At 54.5% G+C, this 17,898-nt stretch overlaps 10 protein-coding genes across 10 annotated transcripts; 3 read left to right on the top strand and 7 right to left on the bottom strand.

Moving 5' to 3' along the window:
* Positions 1 to 103: 103 nt before the first annotated feature.
* On the bottom strand, positions 104 to 1,669 carry N7510_003127 (proteasome regulatory particle base subunit RPT2; the record flags this gene model as incomplete). The annotated part of the gene is made up of 4 exons (XM_056975054.1): positions 104 to 357; positions 411 to 1,479; positions 1,532 to 1,597; positions 1,667 to 1,669. The coding sequence occupies 4 exons, from the start codon at positions 1,667 to 1,669 to the stop codon at positions 104 to 106; spliced, it is 1,392 nt and encodes a 463-aa protein (XP_056835010.1).
* Positions 1,670 to 2,325: 656 nt separating this feature from the next.
* On the top strand, positions 2,326 to 4,702 carry N7510_003126 (TFIIH complex kinase subunit CCL1; the record flags this gene model as incomplete). The annotated part of the gene is made up of 5 exons (XM_056975053.1): positions 2,326 to 2,586; positions 2,644 to 2,921; positions 2,970 to 3,100; positions 3,296 to 3,669; positions 3,737 to 4,702. The coding sequence occupies 5 exons, from the start codon at positions 2,326 to 2,328 to the stop codon at positions 4,700 to 4,702; spliced, it is 2,010 nt and encodes a 669-aa protein (XP_056835009.1).
* Positions 4,703 to 5,583: 881 nt separating this feature from the next.
* On the bottom strand, positions 5,584 to 7,501 carry N7510_003125 (ATP-binding cassette family ATPase ARB1; the record flags this gene model as incomplete). The annotated part of the gene is made up of 2 exons (XM_056975052.1): positions 5,584 to 6,852; positions 6,911 to 7,501. The coding sequence occupies 2 exons, from the start codon at positions 7,499 to 7,501 to the stop codon at positions 5,584 to 5,586; spliced, it is 1,860 nt and encodes a 619-aa protein (XP_056835008.1).
* A 684-nt stretch (positions 7,502 to 8,185) lies between these two features.
* On the top strand, positions 8,186 to 8,389 carry N7510_003124 (uncharacterized protein; the record flags this gene model as incomplete). Its single annotated transcript, XM_056975051.1, has 1 exon — positions 8,186 to 8,389. One exon carries the CDS (start codon positions 8,186 to 8,188, stop codon positions 8,387 to 8,389), a length of 204 nt encoding a protein of 67 aa, XP_056835007.1.
* Positions 8,390 to 8,707: 318 nt separating this feature from the next.
* N7510_003123 (HPP family protein) lies at positions 8,708 to 9,669 on the bottom strand (the record flags this gene model as incomplete). The annotated part of the gene is made up of 2 exons (XM_056975050.1): positions 8,708 to 9,289; positions 9,373 to 9,669. 2 exons carry the CDS (start codon positions 9,667 to 9,669, stop codon positions 8,708 to 8,710), a joined length of 879 nt encoding a protein of 292 aa, XP_056835006.1.
* Positions 9,670 to 10,360: 691 nt separating this feature from the next.
* On the bottom strand, positions 10,361 to 11,323 carry N7510_003122 (uncharacterized protein; the record flags this gene model as incomplete). The annotated part of the gene is made up of 1 exon (XM_056975049.1): positions 10,361 to 11,323. One exon carries the CDS (start codon positions 11,321 to 11,323, stop codon positions 10,361 to 10,363), a length of 963 nt encoding a protein of 320 aa, XP_056835005.1.
* A 607-nt stretch (positions 11,324 to 11,930) lies between these two features.
* On the bottom strand, positions 11,931 to 13,263 carry N7510_003121 (putative NAD binding Rossmann fold oxidoreductase; the record flags this gene model as incomplete). The annotated part of the gene is made up of 5 exons (XM_056975048.1): positions 11,931 to 12,142; positions 12,221 to 12,308; positions 12,372 to 12,775; positions 12,837 to 12,932; positions 12,981 to 13,263. 5 exons carry the CDS (start codon positions 13,261 to 13,263, stop codon positions 11,931 to 11,933), a joined length of 1,083 nt encoding a protein of 360 aa, XP_056835004.1.
* Positions 13,264 to 13,648: 385 nt separating this feature from the next.
* Positions 13,649 to 14,634, bottom strand: N7510_003120 (O-methyltransferase; the record flags this gene model as incomplete). The annotated part of the gene is made up of 3 exons (XM_056975047.1): positions 13,649 to 13,693; positions 13,755 to 14,504; positions 14,575 to 14,634. 3 exons carry the CDS (start codon positions 14,632 to 14,634, stop codon positions 13,649 to 13,651), a joined length of 855 nt encoding a protein of 284 aa, XP_056835003.1.
* A 153-nt stretch (positions 14,635 to 14,787) lies between these two features.
* Positions 14,788 to 16,278, top strand: N7510_003119 (uncharacterized protein; the record flags this gene model as incomplete). The annotated part of the gene is made up of 1 exon (XM_056975046.1): positions 14,788 to 16,278. The coding sequence occupies one exon, from the start codon at positions 14,788 to 14,790 to the stop codon at positions 16,276 to 16,278; it is 1,491 nt and encodes a 496-aa protein (XP_056835002.1).
* A 145-nt stretch (positions 16,279 to 16,423) lies between these two features.
* Positions 16,424 to 17,029, bottom strand: N7510_003118 (PaaI family thioesterase; the record flags this gene model as incomplete). Its single annotated transcript, XM_056975045.1, has 1 exon — positions 16,424 to 17,029. One exon carries the CDS (start codon positions 17,027 to 17,029, stop codon positions 16,424 to 16,426), a length of 606 nt encoding a protein of 201 aa, XP_056835001.1.
* Between the last annotated feature and the right edge of the window lie 869 nt (positions 17,030 to 17,898).

Genomic DNA, 17,898 nt, shown 5'->3' with positions numbered 1-17,898 from the left:
AAAATAGCCTAAAGTGGGATTTTTCGACTCTGGTTTGCTTCCTCTGTAGTTCAATAAAATACACACAGCATGCGCCTGCTGGCACATTCAAATCCACACCCCCCTACAGGTACAATCCCTCCACGGGGCCGCCGTCCTGCTTCGTCTTCATGATGCGCTCGCGGGCGGCACGGAAATCTTCCATCTGCACCCTCATCCGGCGCTCACGCAGGGCCATTAGACCAGCTTCGGTGCAGATCGCTCGAATATCGGCTCCGGAAAGATCATCCTTCTGGTTGACGAACTCGTCCAGATCAACGTCGTCGCCAAGGGACATCTTCGACGTATGAAGAGTGAAGATCTTCTTCTTGGTATTTTCTGAGAACGGTTAGTATCTATGTTCAGCATTGGTGGTATGGGGGATTTCATACGATCCGGGGTCTCAAAGAGAATCTTCCGGTCGATACGGCCCGGTCGAATCAGGGCCGGATCCAGGGTCTCAATCTTGTTGGTGGCCATGATGACCTTCACATCACCACGATCGTCAAATCCATCCAGCTGGTTCAAAAGCTCCAGCATGGTTCGCTGGATTTCTCGCTCGCCACCGGATGTTGACTCGTACCGCTTGGTACCAATGGCATCGATCTCATCAATGAACACGATGGATGGGGAGTGCTCAGCAGCAACCTGGAAGATCTGCCTAACCAAACGAGGGCCATCACCCAGGTATTTCTGAATCAGCTCACTACCGACGATGCGAAGGAAGGTTGCGCTTGTCTGGTTCGCGACGGCCTTGGCGAGCAGTGTCTTTCCAGTTCCCGGAGCACCGTAGAGAATCACACCCTTTGGTGGTTTAATACCCATCTCCTCGTAGAGCTCCGGGTGTAGCAATGGCAGCTCCACGGCCTCTCGGACTTCCTGGATTTGAGACTCCAGACCACCAATATCTGCGTAGGACTCGGTGGGTGCCTTGTCCAGCTTCATGACGGAGACCAGAGGATCGGATTCCTCGGTCAGAACACCAACGACGGAGACCGACTTGTGATGCAGAAGGATACTGGCACCTGGCTCCAGGAGATCTTTGTCGACGAACGACATGATGGACACGTAGTATTCGGGGCCAGTGGCACTCGACACGATGGCATGGTCATCATCGATCAGCTCCTCCAGGTTACCGACTCCCATCGGGCTGCCTCGCATGTCATCAACACGGCTCCTCTCGTCGGCATTCCGATCCATCACATCCAGATCGCCTCGGCTGACCGGATCTTGCGTCGCTTGAGCCTTGGCCTTTCGCATGCGCTCCATGTTCTCTACGTATTCCTCCTCAAGCAACAAATGGTCATGAACGCGCTGCATGCGGAGGTACCGTAGCTTACATCGCGACGTGGGATAGATGTCTGGAAGCTTGGAGGCTGTGCTTGGGCCGGCGGCCTTGCGCTTCTTGCGACCGATGCGGGTTGTGGGTGGCGGAGGGGGTTCGTATTTGGGCTTGTCCTTCTGCGCAATTGTGAGCGAGGGCCGCGCTGGTCTAGAGCAAACCATGTCATACCTTCTTGTCTTTGTCGTCCCGCCCATCACCACCGGGGCCTCCGCCCATGTTAGACTGCTGGTTACCCTGTTTTGAGATATGTCAGCACACACAAACATGGGGTTAGGGGACGGCGGATGTAGCAGGGTCACGAACCATGTTTGCAGATCAGGGACTTGGGCGCAGTCACAGTCCCGAGGGTGAAAATGAATCAAAGATAGGAAACGAAGATAATAGCGAGCTTTGGGGATACCGTGGACGATGGAAACCAAGGGTTGGAAGGGATGGGTTGGCAGATGGCGATGCTCGGAGATGAGATGATGCTAAGCTGGGAGCTGTTGTCGGTTCACGTGACTCACAGCCTCAGGCCACCAATGACGTTGATGCCTCAGTGCCTTAACGGGTCCTGCCTCTCTTTCTCTTCCTGACTTGAATGTATGATCCATTTTTGTTCCAATCCTGACTGGACTGGCGAGCTGTATACTTGAGACACCCATCCACTATTGTGCAGCTTACAATCTTCCTTCGACCAGAAAAATAGGTCACCCAGCTTCCTCAAACCTGGTCATTCATACTTGCCCCGCCATAGGTGAGCTTGCTGCTTCGGTCCTACGCCCTCGGAGGAGCACATACAATCATGTGCTGCCCTTTCTTTCAAGCTATATTCTAACTATATTGCTCCTCTACTAGTATATTCTACCGATCTTTCCCCCAACCTTCGACCAGTGGGCACGAGAGCTTGTCCGATGCCGGAATAGCTATCCTGCTGTACACAGACACATTCCACCGTTTGATCGAGTACACATCCATTCGCCATGGCCAGCAACCGAATTCGGCGGATGAGGAAAGAAATTGCCGACATCCACGCTGACACCCACTCGCGGATCAACGCAGAGCCCGTCGGCGCCGAGGACGATGTGACACACCTCCGAGGTTCATTTCCCGGGCCACCGGGGACACCCTATGAGGGAGGTACATATAACATCGACATCAGGATTCCCGAGATGTATCCATTCCGTCCACCCACCATGAAATTTGAAACCAAGGTGTGGCATCCGAATGTCAGCAGCCAAACGGTTAGTGCGCTGCCACAAGTTCCGGTATTCCAAAGCTAATGCGCATTGGAATAAAAGGGTGCCATATGTCTCGACACATTGTCTAGTGCCTGGACACCCGTCCTGACAGTGAAGTCTGCCCTTCTTTCGTTGCAATCTTTGCTCTGCACTCCGGAGCCCAAAGACCCTCAAGATGCCGAGGTGGCCAACATGTTCCTACGGAAACCCAAGGAGTTTGAGCGGGTTGCTCGCGAATGGGCAGTTCTTTATGCTGGTGCTCCCCGTGGAGAAACCAGCGAGGGCAGCAGGGGTGCAGCAGAGGAGACTGAGGAAGCAGCACAAGATAATGTGGCCCAGTATGTCCCCCACGCTTGTAAGAGGTTTAAGCTCACATCATCCCGCAGATATGACGGATACAACAAAGACTTGGTCGACCGCTTCTGTAGCATGGGATTCGACGTGGAACGAGTCGTCGGTGCCTTCCAACATGTGGGAGTGGACCGGCGAGGAGGGCAAGACTACGAGCTGAACGAGGGTCAGATGGGGGATGTTACTTCACAACTTCTGGGGGAGTGAGATGTTGCTATTTCTTTTACATATGACGAAACGTACAAATAATGTAGCTCTGTATCTTGTATTCTTTCTTGCTTTCGTTATTTCGACTTTGTACCTCAAATAGTTGAGTCCTTATCGATAAGCCACTTCATCTTCTCTCTGACTGCCTGGCAAGGATCATCCATCCCGCACACGCACCTCTCCACGATGATCGAAGACGACATCTATCGCACATCCTCCCAGTTCCGGTTATGGTCCTACACCGAAACTTCTTTACAGTCTCTACGCGCCAAAACCAATGCCGCTGCCAGCGAACGCGTGCGGACGGCCCTACGCCGGGCCCGTGAGGCGCAACAATCGACCGCATCCTCTGCGGTAGGAACGCCGATGACGAGCCAGCCGGAGAGCGAAAGTGAAGGCAGGGGAAATGAGGAAAAGGAAATTGACTGTTTAACCCCCGAAGAAGAGCTGGTGTTTGTGCGGTATTACTGTGAGCAGTTGCTGGAGCTCGGGGAGACCTACAAACCGCCACTGCCGACACTGGTCCGGGTAAGTCTTTCAACCCTGTAGATCAAATATGGAATCGATAAACTGACTAGTATCATGTATGCGACAGGCCACGGCAATCCAGTACCTCCGCCGGTTCTATTTGTCCAACTCGCCCATGACCTACAACCCTAAACAAATCATGGCGTGTGCGCTCTTCCTTGCGACCAAGACTGATAACTATTACATGTCCCTACGGCAATTTGCCGATGGCATCCCAGGAAACACGACCACTGAGGATGTCATTGCCCCCGAGTTCCTGCTCATGCAGGGACTGCGCTTCACATTCGACGTTCGACACCCGTTCCGCGGCCTCGAAGGAGGCGCCATGGAGCTCACAGCCATCGCCCAAGGCAATGGCCAGCCAGCGCCTCACATAGCGCACCAAACACCAGAAGACCTCCGCCGGGGCCTAATGTCTATCGCTCCACCTCCCGTTCCCTCTTCCTCAATTACAGACCGCATCGGACGCGCGCACGGCACCACCCGCGAGATGCTCAAGTCCGCCGCGCAAATGACAGACGCCTACTTCATCTACACACCCTCCCAAATCTGGCTATCAGCGTTTCTCCTCGCAGACCGCCCTCTCACCGAATTCTACCTCGACACCAAACTCGGTGGACCGCTCACAAACACGACTGCCTCAGCAACGAGCCCCAACAACAACCTCCAAAACCCACTCTACGATCTCCGCACGAAAGTCCTCGCCATCTTAAACGACTGTGCTGCCCTCCTCCAATCTTACACGCCTCTCTCGTCCGACCCAGTGCAAATGAAGAATCTCAAGCGCATCGCGAAGAAGCTCTATCACTGTCAGAATCCCGAAAAGGTCAATTTAGCCGCGATCCAAAAGCGCGGATCTCAGGCTCCTCCATCCCGGGCCGCGTCTAGTGCTGCTGCTGATTCTGGGCCCGTGAGCTCTGAGAGCGAATCGGATCGTCTAGCGAAGAAGCGGAAGCTGGAGCGAGAGCAGAAGAATCGCAACGCCGATCCGTTTGGGCCGGAGCTGGTGACGGAGCGGACTAAAAAACACTGATTGCGACGATAGTCATAACTGCGCTTGTTGAGGTTTTGCTGGGCATCTCAACAAGAGAACTGAAAGGCCCATATTCCCTTCTCTGCGCGTACCCCGATACAGAGTGATACCGCAGCTGTCTCGAGGTGTGGACGTGGCGTGTTTCCTTCCTTGATAAGTCGCCGGCGCACGGAGGAATGAGTGAGATTTGCATTCGAACCCTCTGGGGCGGCGGCAGAACTCGTCATCCTAGGCTTCATCGCCAGAACAAATCAGAGCATGACTCCGCTTTGAGTGTGCTACATTCGATTTGATTGCTGGACAGTCAATCTTGACAACTTCCTCATTTGAGCCATATACTGCAATCTACTACCTAGCGAATAGCTCTCAATCTAATAAACACCTTCAATATACGAGCCACATAAGCAGATATAGAACTGGCATCTCTCACTCAGATTGACATCAGGAAAGACTAGATACTGCCAACCACCATGCATGGCGTCTATCGGAGATGCATAGGAACAGAACAAAAACAGCACTTGGTTGCCACCATCAGGGTAATGTAGTGGATGGGGTTTCATGAGACAACAAAAAGCCAGCAACAAGAGAGAAAAGGCCAGCCCCTCCAAAGCGCACAAAATCTAGTCTGGAAGGAAAGGATCCTCGACGAAGTCTAATAATTAACAAAAGAAAAAAGAAAATTTTGGTGACCTCTCTCCTTCCATCCTGCCTCCTTCCAATCCTCAAGACTGGGCTGGGCGCGTTTTCTTCGCGCTCGTGTTCCATTTCCATTCCTTCAGTTTCTCATCTAGCATTTCGTCGTCATCAGAGGGAATCAAAGCAGGAAAAAACAAATCAAACCAAAAGAGATTGAGAAAGAAAACCAATTTGGTGAGATCACTCTAGACAGCGCCGGCGTCCAGCATCTTCTTGCGCAGGTGCTTCTTGTACGCGCCGATACTGCCGTCCCAGCGGCGGACGGTCTTGTGCTCGCAGACCATAATATCCTTGGCAATCTTGTCCAGGAGACGGAAGTCGTGGGAGACGACGACGACACCACCGCTGAAGGCGTTGATGGCATCCGCCAGAGAGTCAATGGTCGGGATATCGAGACCGTTGGTGGGCTCGTCCAGCAGGATCATGTTGGGGGACTCGATGGCAAGCAGGGCGAAGACGATACGGCTCTTCTGGCCCTCGGACAGGGTGCCCATGAGCGCAGTCTGGCCCTCGCCGCTGAGACCGTAGCGGCCCAGCTGCTGGCGCCAGTACTGGTAGTCCTGGGAGACGGAGGAGAACTTGTCCCGCACGAAGTCCAGAGAGGACTTGGTCAGGTCGAGCTGCTCAGCGGAGTGCTGGCTGTACACGCCCAGCTTCAGGTGAGTGTGACGGCTGACGGCGCCGCCAATCGGGGACAGCTTGCCGGTCATCAGGCGCAGCAGGGTAGACTTGCCGACACCGTTGGGGCCGACCAGGGCCGTTCGGGAGTCCATGTCGACACCGAAGTCGAGGTGCTCGTAGAGCGTGTCATCCCACGAGCCGGAGTAGGAAAAGCTGACGTCGTCAAAGGACAGGACGGGAGGAGGCAATTTCTCGACATCGGCGAAGCGGAAAGTGAACACCCGGTCGGGGATGACAGGCTGGATGAAACCATCGGCTTCCATCTTGTCGAGAATCTTCTGGCGCGACTTGGCCTGGCGCACCAGGTTGGCGTAGGTACCAGCCGAGGCAATGAACTTCTTGATGTGTTGGATTTCCTCTTGCTGCTTGTTGTACGCCTTCATCTGGTTCGTCTCCTGCTCCTCGCGGGTCTTGCTGTACGAGTCGTAGTTACCACCATAGTAGAGCAGCTGCTTCATGCGCATATCTATCATGGTAGTGCAGACACCGTTCAGGAAATCCATCGAGTGCGAAACCAGCACCAGCGTCCGCTCCCACTTCTTCAGGTACTCTTCCAGCCACACGCAGGCTTCCAGGTCCAAATGTGCGGTGGGGTCATCCAGCAGGAGAAGCGAGGGCTTGACGAACAGGGCCTTGGCGAGGGCGACACGCATCCGCCATCCACCGGACATGTCCTTGGTCTTCTTGTGGATGGTGACCTTGTTGAAACCGAGACCGGTCAGAATGAGCGATGCACGGGTGTGGAAAGTGGACGGGTCCATCTTGTCCATGCGCTGTACGATGCGTTAGTCTCCGTCTTTTTGACCAAAAAAAAGTTCCATGAACACTCACATCATAGAGATCCTCGAGGATCGGGCTGTCAGGGCCGTCGTGCTCCAGAATTTCCTCGGCCTTCTTCTCCATCGCGTCGAGCTGGTTCTGTGCCTCCCGAACAACCCACTCCAAAGCACCGAGATCCGAGGGGGGAGCACCCTCGTTCAACAGGTAAATATCGATGTGATCGGGGATAGGGAATTCCCGCGAAGCAATGGACTTGAGCAGCGTGGACTTGCCACAGCCGTTCTCACCCAGCAGGCCGTAGCGACGACCGAAGTTCAGTTCGAGGGTCGAGTCGGTGATGAGGACCTTGCCGTGGAACACTAGCGAGACCGAGGTGATCTTGGCGTCACGAGAGGAAGGCAGAGACGACAGCACACCGGTGGTGACCCGGTCGGACAGGCCGTGTTTGTCCATCTGGGCTGTGAGCTTCTCGACCTCCTTCATTTTAGCGTCGGTGGTGGCGGGCTGGTCCTCGGCGGGCAGAGGGTTGCCATTGCCATCGAGCATTGGAGGCGTCTCAGTGCCTTTGCCAGCCTTGCCGCCCTTCTTCTTGGAATCATCGGCACGCTTGGCCATCCGGGCAGCCTTGGACGCAGAGACCATGGTTGCGGTGGTGAGGGTAAAGCTGGGAGGGGAGAAATGGGGAGGGTGGGTGGGTTGAGGAGGAAGAGAGAGAGACAGGAGAGGACTCGAACAATCTCTTTCGATGTGAGAAATCTAAAAAGGCTGAGTGGATCGAATTTGGCGGGGCGGAAGATAGAGGGGCCACTTGGGTCAACAGCCTCTACTTATCTGGGGGTAGTGTCAGTGGACGAAACCGGGTAGCAAGTCTCCAAGAGATTGAAGCAGCACCTACTGTATATTGTGGTGGTGTCTACTGTTGAACACCGGATTCGAGGGTTGAAAGAAAAAGAGAGAGACAAAAATTGTGTTCGGTGGGGCTGAATTCTTCGGGCGGAGACGTCATGGTGGCCTGAGGCAGCCGGCTAGTTCGCCACTCAGGGCTAGGGATTGCAAGGGCTATGAACAGTACTCATTTATCGCCGTGTGATATCGACCAAAACAAGCCCAATATTAAATATACCACCTGCCAGTATCAGATGAGCGCCACTAGGTCTCACATAAGCATAGACCTGGCATACACCCATAATGAGTAATGGGACGAGTGCTGCCCAAACCTTAGCACAGCGATAAATTCCAAGAGTTAGTCGGTACTCACAGCGTCTCTGACCTGAAAAGAATGTCATGCAGGTAGACCAGATCAAGAATGCAGTAGACCCCAACAATATGACTATGGATGAGAAGTCAGTGTCATATTTAAGCTCGTTGGAGAAGCAACCGACGGTTACACGCGAGCCCTTTCAACGATCGATGCCAAGCACGATCTTGATCCGCGCGGACACTTTGGAAAATGCAGAATCCCTCTTCGATCCCAAAGAGTCCCTGAAAATACTCCAACGTGGCATCGTGAAGCTCAGAGCCTCGCCCTAATCGCCATGACCGGGATACTTCTTCGGCAAAGTCGTGGTCTGCATTATGCTTCAATTTCAGAGCCTGCACTATGTACTCTCGAACGTCTAAGGAACTTGCAGATCGATCGGGGATTTGAGCCATGGGAGTTGGAATCCGAAGATGATTAACCAAGGGAGGTGTGGACGGACGAGATGGTCGTATTGGGGGCTGGCTATGTAAGATGCGGCTGAGTCGGTGGATTTTACTGTTGTTCCGGCAATCCCTGTTGCAGTTGTTTTCGGATGACTATTTGGGGTTTGGATGTATACTAGAATCTTAGGCCCATGCTACAATGCATTATAAACGCTCGCTAATCTTCATCAGCACCCGTCTCTCCTCCTCGCTCAGGTACACTCCATCGGGGATCAGAACACCACCCTGCTCAACGACCACTCTCCTCGGCACGTCCGTCAGACTCGCCTCATAGTGACTAGGAACACTAGTCTCCCCATTCTTGGGGCGATTCGCTTCCTCATCCTGTCCTGGCAGAGCCAATGGATGCGACGTCCACCAGTACAGCGGGAAGCGGCGCTGGATGTTGTTGATCAACAATGCAGCAGCCTGCATGAGCGCGATGCCCAGCAGGATCACCGGAAAGAGGAACCAGCCCAGCCCCGCGGTCTGCGAGTTAGTCACTGCCAGAAGCGAGGTCGCGCCTGCTGGCGGGTGCACCGTGTTCGTGAGCACCATGGCACCCACCGTCAGGGCGCAGGCTAGTGCACCGCCGAGCTCGATGTAAGCCTCTGCGTGCAGGCTTAGGGCGAAGAGCTTGGAGATACCCACGCCGATGGTGCAGGCGAAGATCTGGCTGAATATTGCGTTGCGGGGCTGTGAGAAGGGCGAGTCGATGGCGCAGAATTCGAGGACGGCGGCGGCGCCCTAGTAGAGACGCGGTGTTAGATATTGTTCGACATTTGGTGTAGTTCAGTGTCAGGGCCAACGGTGCGGTGGGCGAGTCTTACAAAACTACCGATGATTGTCGGTGCATCTCTCGATTCAAACGATGGCACTCGCTTCGATACTTCCGCCACCAGGGCCAGGCCACAAAAGACGCCAATAACCGACCAAAAGGCAAGGACGATATTGCCCAGGCTCTTCGGGGTATTCTCCCGGTGCCCAAGCATATGCGCCAGCGGCTTAGGGATCAAATGCCATCTTGGCGCCGGAAGAAATGGGTTGATGAAGCGATCAATATCAAAGTGCCATGTCGACGGCCGCGACAGAGACATGACCGGACCATGCGGTGAGAATTGAACCATGTTCCCCAGAACTCGGATTTTATACCCGCAGTGCCAGACCAGGCCAGGGGGAGATCTCAGGGTTATAAAGCATTATTTAGTAGTGCAAGCCAAGCGTCGACCCCAAGGCCCGGGCTGGTGGAACTGGCGGATATCGTCATCTGGCGACCGCGCACATCTTCTACATATCTCCGCGGACACGGCTGGACAATTAGTTAGGGCCAGGAACAACAGAATGACATAAAGGGCTAGGATCAGACAGTCTTCCACTAGCGGCATTTGTGTGTGGTAATAGAAACCCGGATGCGGTTTAGCGGGTGGAATAGGGCATCAGTGACTCGGCATCTATTTACTTCGAAGTTCGTGGAAGCCAGGTTTAGAATAAGAATTATTGAAGCAAAGAATGGAAAGAAGATAATAGGCTGCGTTTTATAAATGTAGGGGAGAGGTCCAAACTCAAGTTTGCGGTGGTTGAAGTACCGTAACGGGTTCCACAACCAAGACTGCCGACGTAAGGCTGAGCGATGCTTGCCAGCTAGGAACATGATTGTATACTTGGATGTACATGAGGAATGCCTAGTGGCAATGACATCGGGCAAACTGCATTAAGATCATTAAAAGCTGTGGTGACATAAAACAAAATATCCATGCACCAGAATAAACCTCCGACACGATATACTTTCTACACATCCACGATATATATCTCCCAACCCTAACCACCCAACCCAACACACCAAGCTCTTGGAAACACCATCCCCCACCTCCGCATCAACCCCACCAACTCATCATCCCTCCCAGGCACAACATTAACAAAGATCCGATCCCCACTCGCCACAGGCTCAGAATGCACAGCACCGTGCTCCTCGCCAATCTTCAAAAAGACACATTCACCCGGCCTCGCCTGTACGATAGCATGATCTTCCAATACCAGCGCTAGGCGGCGCCGCACCGACTCCGCGGCCATGGCACATCCTGTGCACCGCACGGAGTGGCAGATTTGTTCGTGGTGAGCCGCGCGGGCGTCGGCTTTGGCGGACGCTTGGGCGGCGCGGGCCATGGGGCTTGTTTTGGTGGGAACGAAGAGTGTGCCTGGGCCGAGGAGGGTTGTTGTTAGTTTCCAGTTTGTGGGATTAGTGTTGGTTTTGTTGGTTTTGTTTGGGCTTGACGTTATGTGGTTGGTGTGGGTGCTGATGCTGCTTATTTTTTCTTTCTTGGTGGTGAGATGGCGATACCGTCTCGACCGCAGCGTCCTCGGCACTATCACCCTCGACCACAAATCGGACATAAGCCTCGACCTAGAAGCGTCCGGCTCTGGCCTTGCAAAGAATAACTCATCCGTATGCCAACGCGGAACATCAAAGTCATTTGACGCTTGGCTAGCCCGGATCGTAATCCAATAGTTCGACAAACCGTTTGTCTCGAGGAACTCGTGGACGAAGGCCAGGAATGAGAAGAGCGGGTCGAGCACGCGCCCATTAATCGTGGCTTGTGCCCAGGTGTGGAAGGAGGGTGGGAGACCGCGGGCATCGAGAGGTAATAGGGGTCCGCAGTATGTCCATGACGACGAGGTCTTGAGGGTTAGTTTGCTTGTCGGCTCTGCTTCTGGTTGGGGTTGTGGTGGAGTGGTACTAGGGTAGGATAAGATCTGGAAATCGGGAAGTGAATTGGCGTTCATGTTGATAGACCTAACTTGATACTGGTGTGAGAGGAGGACTAGGCATGTAAAAAGGAAAGGGTGCACGGACAGAAAGATGGCTCAGACCCCCCTCCATTCTCTTACCGACACAATGAACTGGCTGGCTAGCTGGCAGCAGTATCTTGTTCGATTCAAGAAGGAAGGAAAAGCCGAATCAAGCGAGTATGCGTGCGTGTTTCACATGAACCCAAATGTGAGACGTCAAGAGACAAATCGACTGTGGTCCTGCGTCGACGATCTCTGACTCCAGCTTGGGCCGCACGCTGGCTGGGTGCTGACTGCATTAGTTGTCACTGACGGTGAATTCTAAATGCCTGTTGTTGTGGTTTGCCACCCGAGCTGTCGGGGCGTATGGTAGGCATTATGCTTATGCCACATGGCCCCCATGTGCTGAGCTGTCCAACTTCAATGCTTACCTAGGCGCCCTGGCAGACCGTCTGAGAGGCAAATAATGGAAACAAAATTGAAAAAAAAGAGGGGCTTCGTATTTTCATCTAGTTATACTCCTACTACCAGCGCATCCAACTATTTTTGCAGATCATTGCTCATCACCCCACTTCATGTCCAGTCCCGACACTGTCACTAACTAAACATCCAGGGTCCGCCCAGTCGCCGAGCTCTCCCGCGCCAACTCGATCAGGCGAATGACCTCGCTCGCCTCCGCGCCGCTAGCCGGCAGCGCGCCCTCGCCACTCAGGGCGCGTGCGAGCTTCCGGTAGTACTCCGTGTATGTGGGCGGCTCCACGGTGGGGACGATCTCCTTGGTGGGTGAGCCGTTTTGAATGGTCGTTAGGGTGCCTGATGCGGGGGAGACGAGTTAGTTAACATGTCAGACAGAATCCCAACAATCCCCAAAAAGAAAAGGAAATAGCTTACCGTATCTCTCGCTAGGCTCCCGGCCGTATCCGTTGTCAGTGGGCATGATACCAGCCTTGAGTTGGTCTTCCTGGATGTCAAGGTGGAACTATACACACCGGGGGTTAGTAACTGAGTGTCTAGACTGACAGAAAAAGAATTCACTGCGCACCTTCTTAAAGCTTCCCTTCTCACCCCGCACCCAGAACCGCAACTGCTCCTCCTCCGGACTAACAACCGTCGCCTTAGCGGTAACCATTGTGCCGGTAGCATAGTGCAGCAGCACGGTAAACGAGTCCTCAAAGCCAGAGGAATTGGCACTGCGAGCCGAACCAATGAAGGCCGTGATCCGCTTGGGCAGACCGAGCAAATGCACCGCTTGGTCTAGGAGATGGGTGCCCAGATCGTAGATCGCCCCGCCGCCGGGCATCACCTTGTTCTTCCATTTCGAGGCGTCGGCTGCGGGCTCCTCCGGACGGTGCCGGTCGAAGTGGGTTTCGAACTCGGAGATGCGGCCCAGAGAGCCGTTCTTGACGAGTTTGGAGAGGGTGACAAAGTCGGCATCCCAGCGGCGGTCTGTTCCATATCAACTGTTAGCGAGATTTTCTCTTCACTTTCCTGCGGGGAAATGACGTACTCTGGAACACGGCCAGCAGCTTGTTCTGCTTCTTGGCGAGGGCGACGAGCTCATTGGCCTCCTTGCTGGTCGGGGTGAAAGGCTTTTCGCAGACGACTGGCGGGGATTAGGACGGTTAACTTTCCGGTAAGAAGGAGGACATACCGTGCTTGCCCGCATTCAGGGCGAGCTGTCCCAGGGCAAAATGAGAGTCCGGAGCCGTGGTGATAACAACCACATCGACGGCGGGATCCTTCACCAGGTCCTCGGAGGTGCGGTAGGACTTAATGCCCGGGTGGTCCTTCTCGGCGTCGTCGTCGGGCTTGGGGGTGCGCTGGACGATGGCGTGGAGTTTGAACTCGGGGACTTGGGAGATGAAGGGGATGTGGAAGATCTTGGCGCTGAAGCCGTAGCCGATGACGCCGACGTTGTAGATCTTGGAGGCCATTTTCGTTGGTGTGTGGTGTATACGGAGTGGACAGTGACGGAAAGGAAAGGAAGGAAAGAGCGCAGAATATATAAAGCGGGCGTGCGGGGGGACGGAAGGTCCTGGCGACGGCAAAGTGTGGCTCCGGTGGGGCAGATGCCGAGTCGGGGTTGATTCGGGTTCCCGATGACATGCTATAGGCCATACTACAGGTCGTACTACAGGGGTCGTAGGAGAGAATCATGGTCGTGCAAGTTGGTCAGTCCACTACTATATTGGATTTCTAAGCAGTGATGGGTCTAGAGTCGTGCGTGTCCGCCTCCTCACGGGAGGACCTTCTTCACGGTCAGTCGGAGTATCGCCGAGTCCACCGGCTCTCAATTTTTCCCCCTCCAATTTAGCCACTTTACGCCTCCTGCACTCCCACACACCGCGTCACTTCAATTGCATCCTACCGGGAATCAGCGTGAGTCACTGGAATGTGATTTGAAATCAAAAGAGAAGAAACTCACCTGCGACCCCTCCGGCTGCCGGAGCTGACTATCATACACCAAATCCGGGTTGCCGACAGTCTCAAAGCTGGGGACGTCATTCGCCGGCATAAACGACTGGGCCGTGCTGCGGGGGATCCCCGTGGTGTCATATCCTTTAGCCGGCCCTTTCTTAGCCGCCTCGCGTTTCTGCTCGACTGTGCTGCGCACGTACTCCAGGTACGGCGGGTTACCCGGGTGGAGCACGTTATCGGCCGCGAGCACAGAGCCCAGCGAGATCATGCCGAGGTGCTCGCACAGCTTGACGTCCGTCGTGTAGGCGGGTTTGTAATGATCAATAAACATCAGCTCGATCCTGGTCAGATCGCCGGATGTGTACAGCTTGTGCAGGGAGACGTCGCTGCGGCCGACGAGGATGCGCACGAAGTCGCGAAGGCCCGCTAGCTCGACGAGCATGTTGGCAATGGCGGCGAATTCGGGGTTCAGCTCGAGGCTGAGGTACCGCTGTCCGCCGTTGCGGCGCACCCGCTCCCCGAAGAGAATGGCGGAGTAGCCCACGTAGCAGCCGAGTTCGATCATGGTCTGTGGTTTGAGCTCGTCGATCAGCTCAGTCACGATCCGACCTTTGGCGGCGCCGACGTTCATGAAGTGGTACTCCTTTTCGAATTCATGGATCAGGTCGATCACTTTTTCGGGGTGGCCACGGATCTGGTCGAGATTGGGTTGCCCGTAGATGAAGTGGAGGAGCTTTAGCTCACGGCCGGATTCACGCTATTTTTGCATTAGATTTGTTCTTTCTAGAATTTATGTAGCTATGTATGCTGGTGGGTTGCTTATTTACCGACTTCTCGCCGGGGCGAGGATGCTGACGTGGGGGAGGCAGACGGTCTTCGGTGGACATTGCAATTGTGTGGAGGACAGACGGGTTGAAGGGAGAAAGAGAGAAGGAAAAGAGAAGGGAGGAGGAAGAAGAAGACAGAGCCGAGCATGAGACTGAATCGGCCTCGGGGATAACTGAAGAATAGTTCCTTCAGGAAACTCAGCCCGATAAGGCATGTCCCCTCGCTTTGCATCATCGACGCCACTCCAGGGATGGGATCCCTTTCGCCATGACATGACTCTCCCCAAGCAACAGACCATGTCTCCACACGCCCTCGACTCCCTCGGCGCCCGCATCTTCTGGCACCTACTCCGCATCTCCCTGTCCTTCTCACTGATACTGCTGGACAGCGCCATCCTCCTCTTCACCAGCAGCGTAGCCCACCTGGTCCCCGCCCGGCGACGCAAGAGCTCGCAAGATGTACACTTCTACCCAAAAACCATTCTAATCACCGGTATCGGCACAGCGCCGGGCCTGGCGCTGGCTCGCGCCTGGAACGCAGCGGGCCACCGCGTCGTGGGCGCCGACGTTGCGGACCTGGACCTGCCCGTGCGCTCGGGCGGCGGCATGTCGCACACCCTGCTTGTCTTCTACCGGATCCCCAAGGACCACTATATCTCGCGCTTGCTGGATATCATCCACCGCGAGAAAGTGGATGTGTGGATCCCTTGCTCGCCCAAGGTGGCCCCCATTGAGGATGCGACGGCCCGCCAGGTCGTGGAGAGTCGGACGAGCTGCAAGTGCATTGCCTTTGATACGGAGCTGACGGCGTGCTTCTTACACCCGGCCTCGTTCCGGCATTATGTCATGGACAAAGGCTTGCCCGTCCTCGAGCAGCATCAGGTCCAGTCGCGCGATTCCATACACAAGATCCTGCACCGATCGCCGATGAAATCCTACCAGATGCGTCGCCTCAACCCAACCGCTAACGAGAGCGCGGTGATCTTGCCGAAACGCACGCTGAGCAGGACGTACTCGGATGTGAGCGAGATCGAAGTCACCAAGGACCGGCCCTGGGTTCTGCAGCAGCAGACTCGTCTCGGTGAGTTCTTTGCCGACATCCTGGTCGTGCGTGGCCATGTCCACGCCATCAAGGTCCGACTGGTGGATAGTCGTGCATGTCAATGGGGTGCGTCGCGTCTGGACGAGGCGCTGGCCGTGGCCATCCACAAGCTGATGCAGCGCTTTGCGGCAAAGGCTGGCATCCGCATGACGGGCCATGCATCGGTGAGACTCCTGGTGGACGAAGAGTTCGACGCACACTCCATCCGGCACTCTATCCACATTGCAGAATGCGCTCCCGGTGCCGAGGCCGCGGCGAACCTGCTGCGCGATGCTCCCTGTCCGATCGCCGGCTATCTGGCCGTGATATCTCCAGACCCGGCGCCTGCACGGGTTTCAGCGGCATTGTCGCCGCCTACTCCGCAGTTGGTGTCGCGAATTGCCCCATATATCCCCGCGCACAAGCATCTCCGGTTTCTGCGTCCTCTCGTACCACTCCTGGAAATGTTGTATACCGAAATCTCCCCATTCATATTCTGGGAGAACCCCCTCTTCGCACGCCAGGACCCTTTGCCCTGGTGGTGGCATGTTCATGTCTACCAGCCCCTGCGAGAGATATGGCTGCTCATGAAGCAGACCCGGGAGTCTGGCCTGACCGAATGATTTTCCTTTTTTGTTATCATTTTCGCCCATTATCATCAGCGTCATACTATTAACGATATAACGAGACCACGAGCTAAACCAAAACAAAGATTTCCATGCATTGAACATCTCATCATTATTGCCTACTCTATGAGTATCTATCTAACTAGAGACCGGCCCTCTGACTAACATACAACGACCTCGCCTCCGCCTTAACCGCACCACCTTGATCCAACATCTTCGCCTCAAGAAACCACTTCCTTCCCTCCCTCCTCCTCACCCACGTCTGAATCTGCATCACGCTCGGCGTGAGCACGGGAGCCCGATAGGTAACCTCCAAACTAGCCGTATAAAGCTGGGCTGTCTCATTCGAGCCATTGTTAAAAACCCGATACCCCTCCGCACAAAGCCCGAGGGCCTCATCGAACAAAGCCGCGAGAACGCCTCCGTGCGCCGTTTCTTCCCACCCGTTTATCCCGGGCTCGAGCTGGGCGAATACAATGAAATGCGGCTCAGACAGGTCTTCATTATTGGGTGTAATGTCGGGTTTGCGCATGAACGTCAACACGCGTGGGATTGTGTCGTGCGTGTTGATGGTTTTCTTAAAGAATTGATCGTATTTCTGTCCTCTGTCGTACCGGGTTATGAAGGGGATGACTTGGTAGTGGCTCGTGTTGCTCAGGTAGGGTTGAACGGAGGGAAGGGCGGAGAAGAAGGTTAGATCTTCTTGGGGAATGGGGAGGGTGTGGATTAAGTCTCGGTAGGTGGGCATGATTCAGGATGGCAACTGCAATTGTGTCGATCTAGTTATTGGGGGGTGTATATCACGATAGTTATAAGTTCCATGTTCGGAGAAGAAGTTGGGGGTTAGTCCCCGCATCGGTACTTTAACCTCGGCAGCGTAGACGAACTAGTGGAAAGACACGCGAAGCGGCCTGCTCAGTGTTGCGGGTTCTGTGATATTGACTATAGTGATCCCGAGACCAACTATCGGAAGAGAAAAGCTCTTATAGTGGGAGGTGCTTACTTGCCGGACTGAGGGAGACGTAATGGAAATATAGATCAACCAAACCCAATATCATTATTTTCGCAAAAGATCCGTTAGATCAATTGTTTGCCACCTCGAACAAGGAACAAGACTCGAAACTGGGTACTCCGTAGTTAATTAAAATCTTGCCGCCTTGACATAATGCTGTGGAATCCAGCCCATGTAGATCGGTGACAGGCTGAGTGCCGGCTCCACCGTGGCTGAGGGTTCCCAGAATAGTACCGCCTCGTCGCCCCGGTGATCACCAGTGTCCTCGACATTGCTCTTGTTCTGGGGTATAGAGGGAGCAATGGAAGAAGACAGTAGACAGGAGAACTAAATTGGTTTGAATCGGTGAATTTTCAGGATTCTCTTATTATCAAATGATGGCGTTGCACCGCAGTTTGCAGTGCACTGGGCGAGCCACAAGACGAGGCTCAGCCAAGAAAAGCGGGCGCGCGTCCGTCCTCTGCATCATTCCCCGAGCCTCTCTCGCTCCTCCTGGACACTACTTACTTCCACTTGTGACCACCGACACAATCCTACAGCTCCCCTGTATTATTTATTCCTGTGATCGCATGCTGATCTCCCTGGTCCATCTTTGAATTCTTCCT

Source organism: Penicillium lagena (assembly GCF_028827675.1).
Source record: "Penicillium lagena strain IBT 129212 chromosome Unknown utg000002l_segment0_segment0, whole genome shotgun sequence".
Lineage (NCBI taxonomy): Eukaryota > Fungi > Ascomycota > Eurotiomycetes > Eurotiales > Aspergillaceae > Penicillium > Penicillium lagena.
The sequence above is the reverse complement of the archived record's forward strand: the minus strand, read 5'-3'. Positions and strand labels throughout refer to the sequence as shown.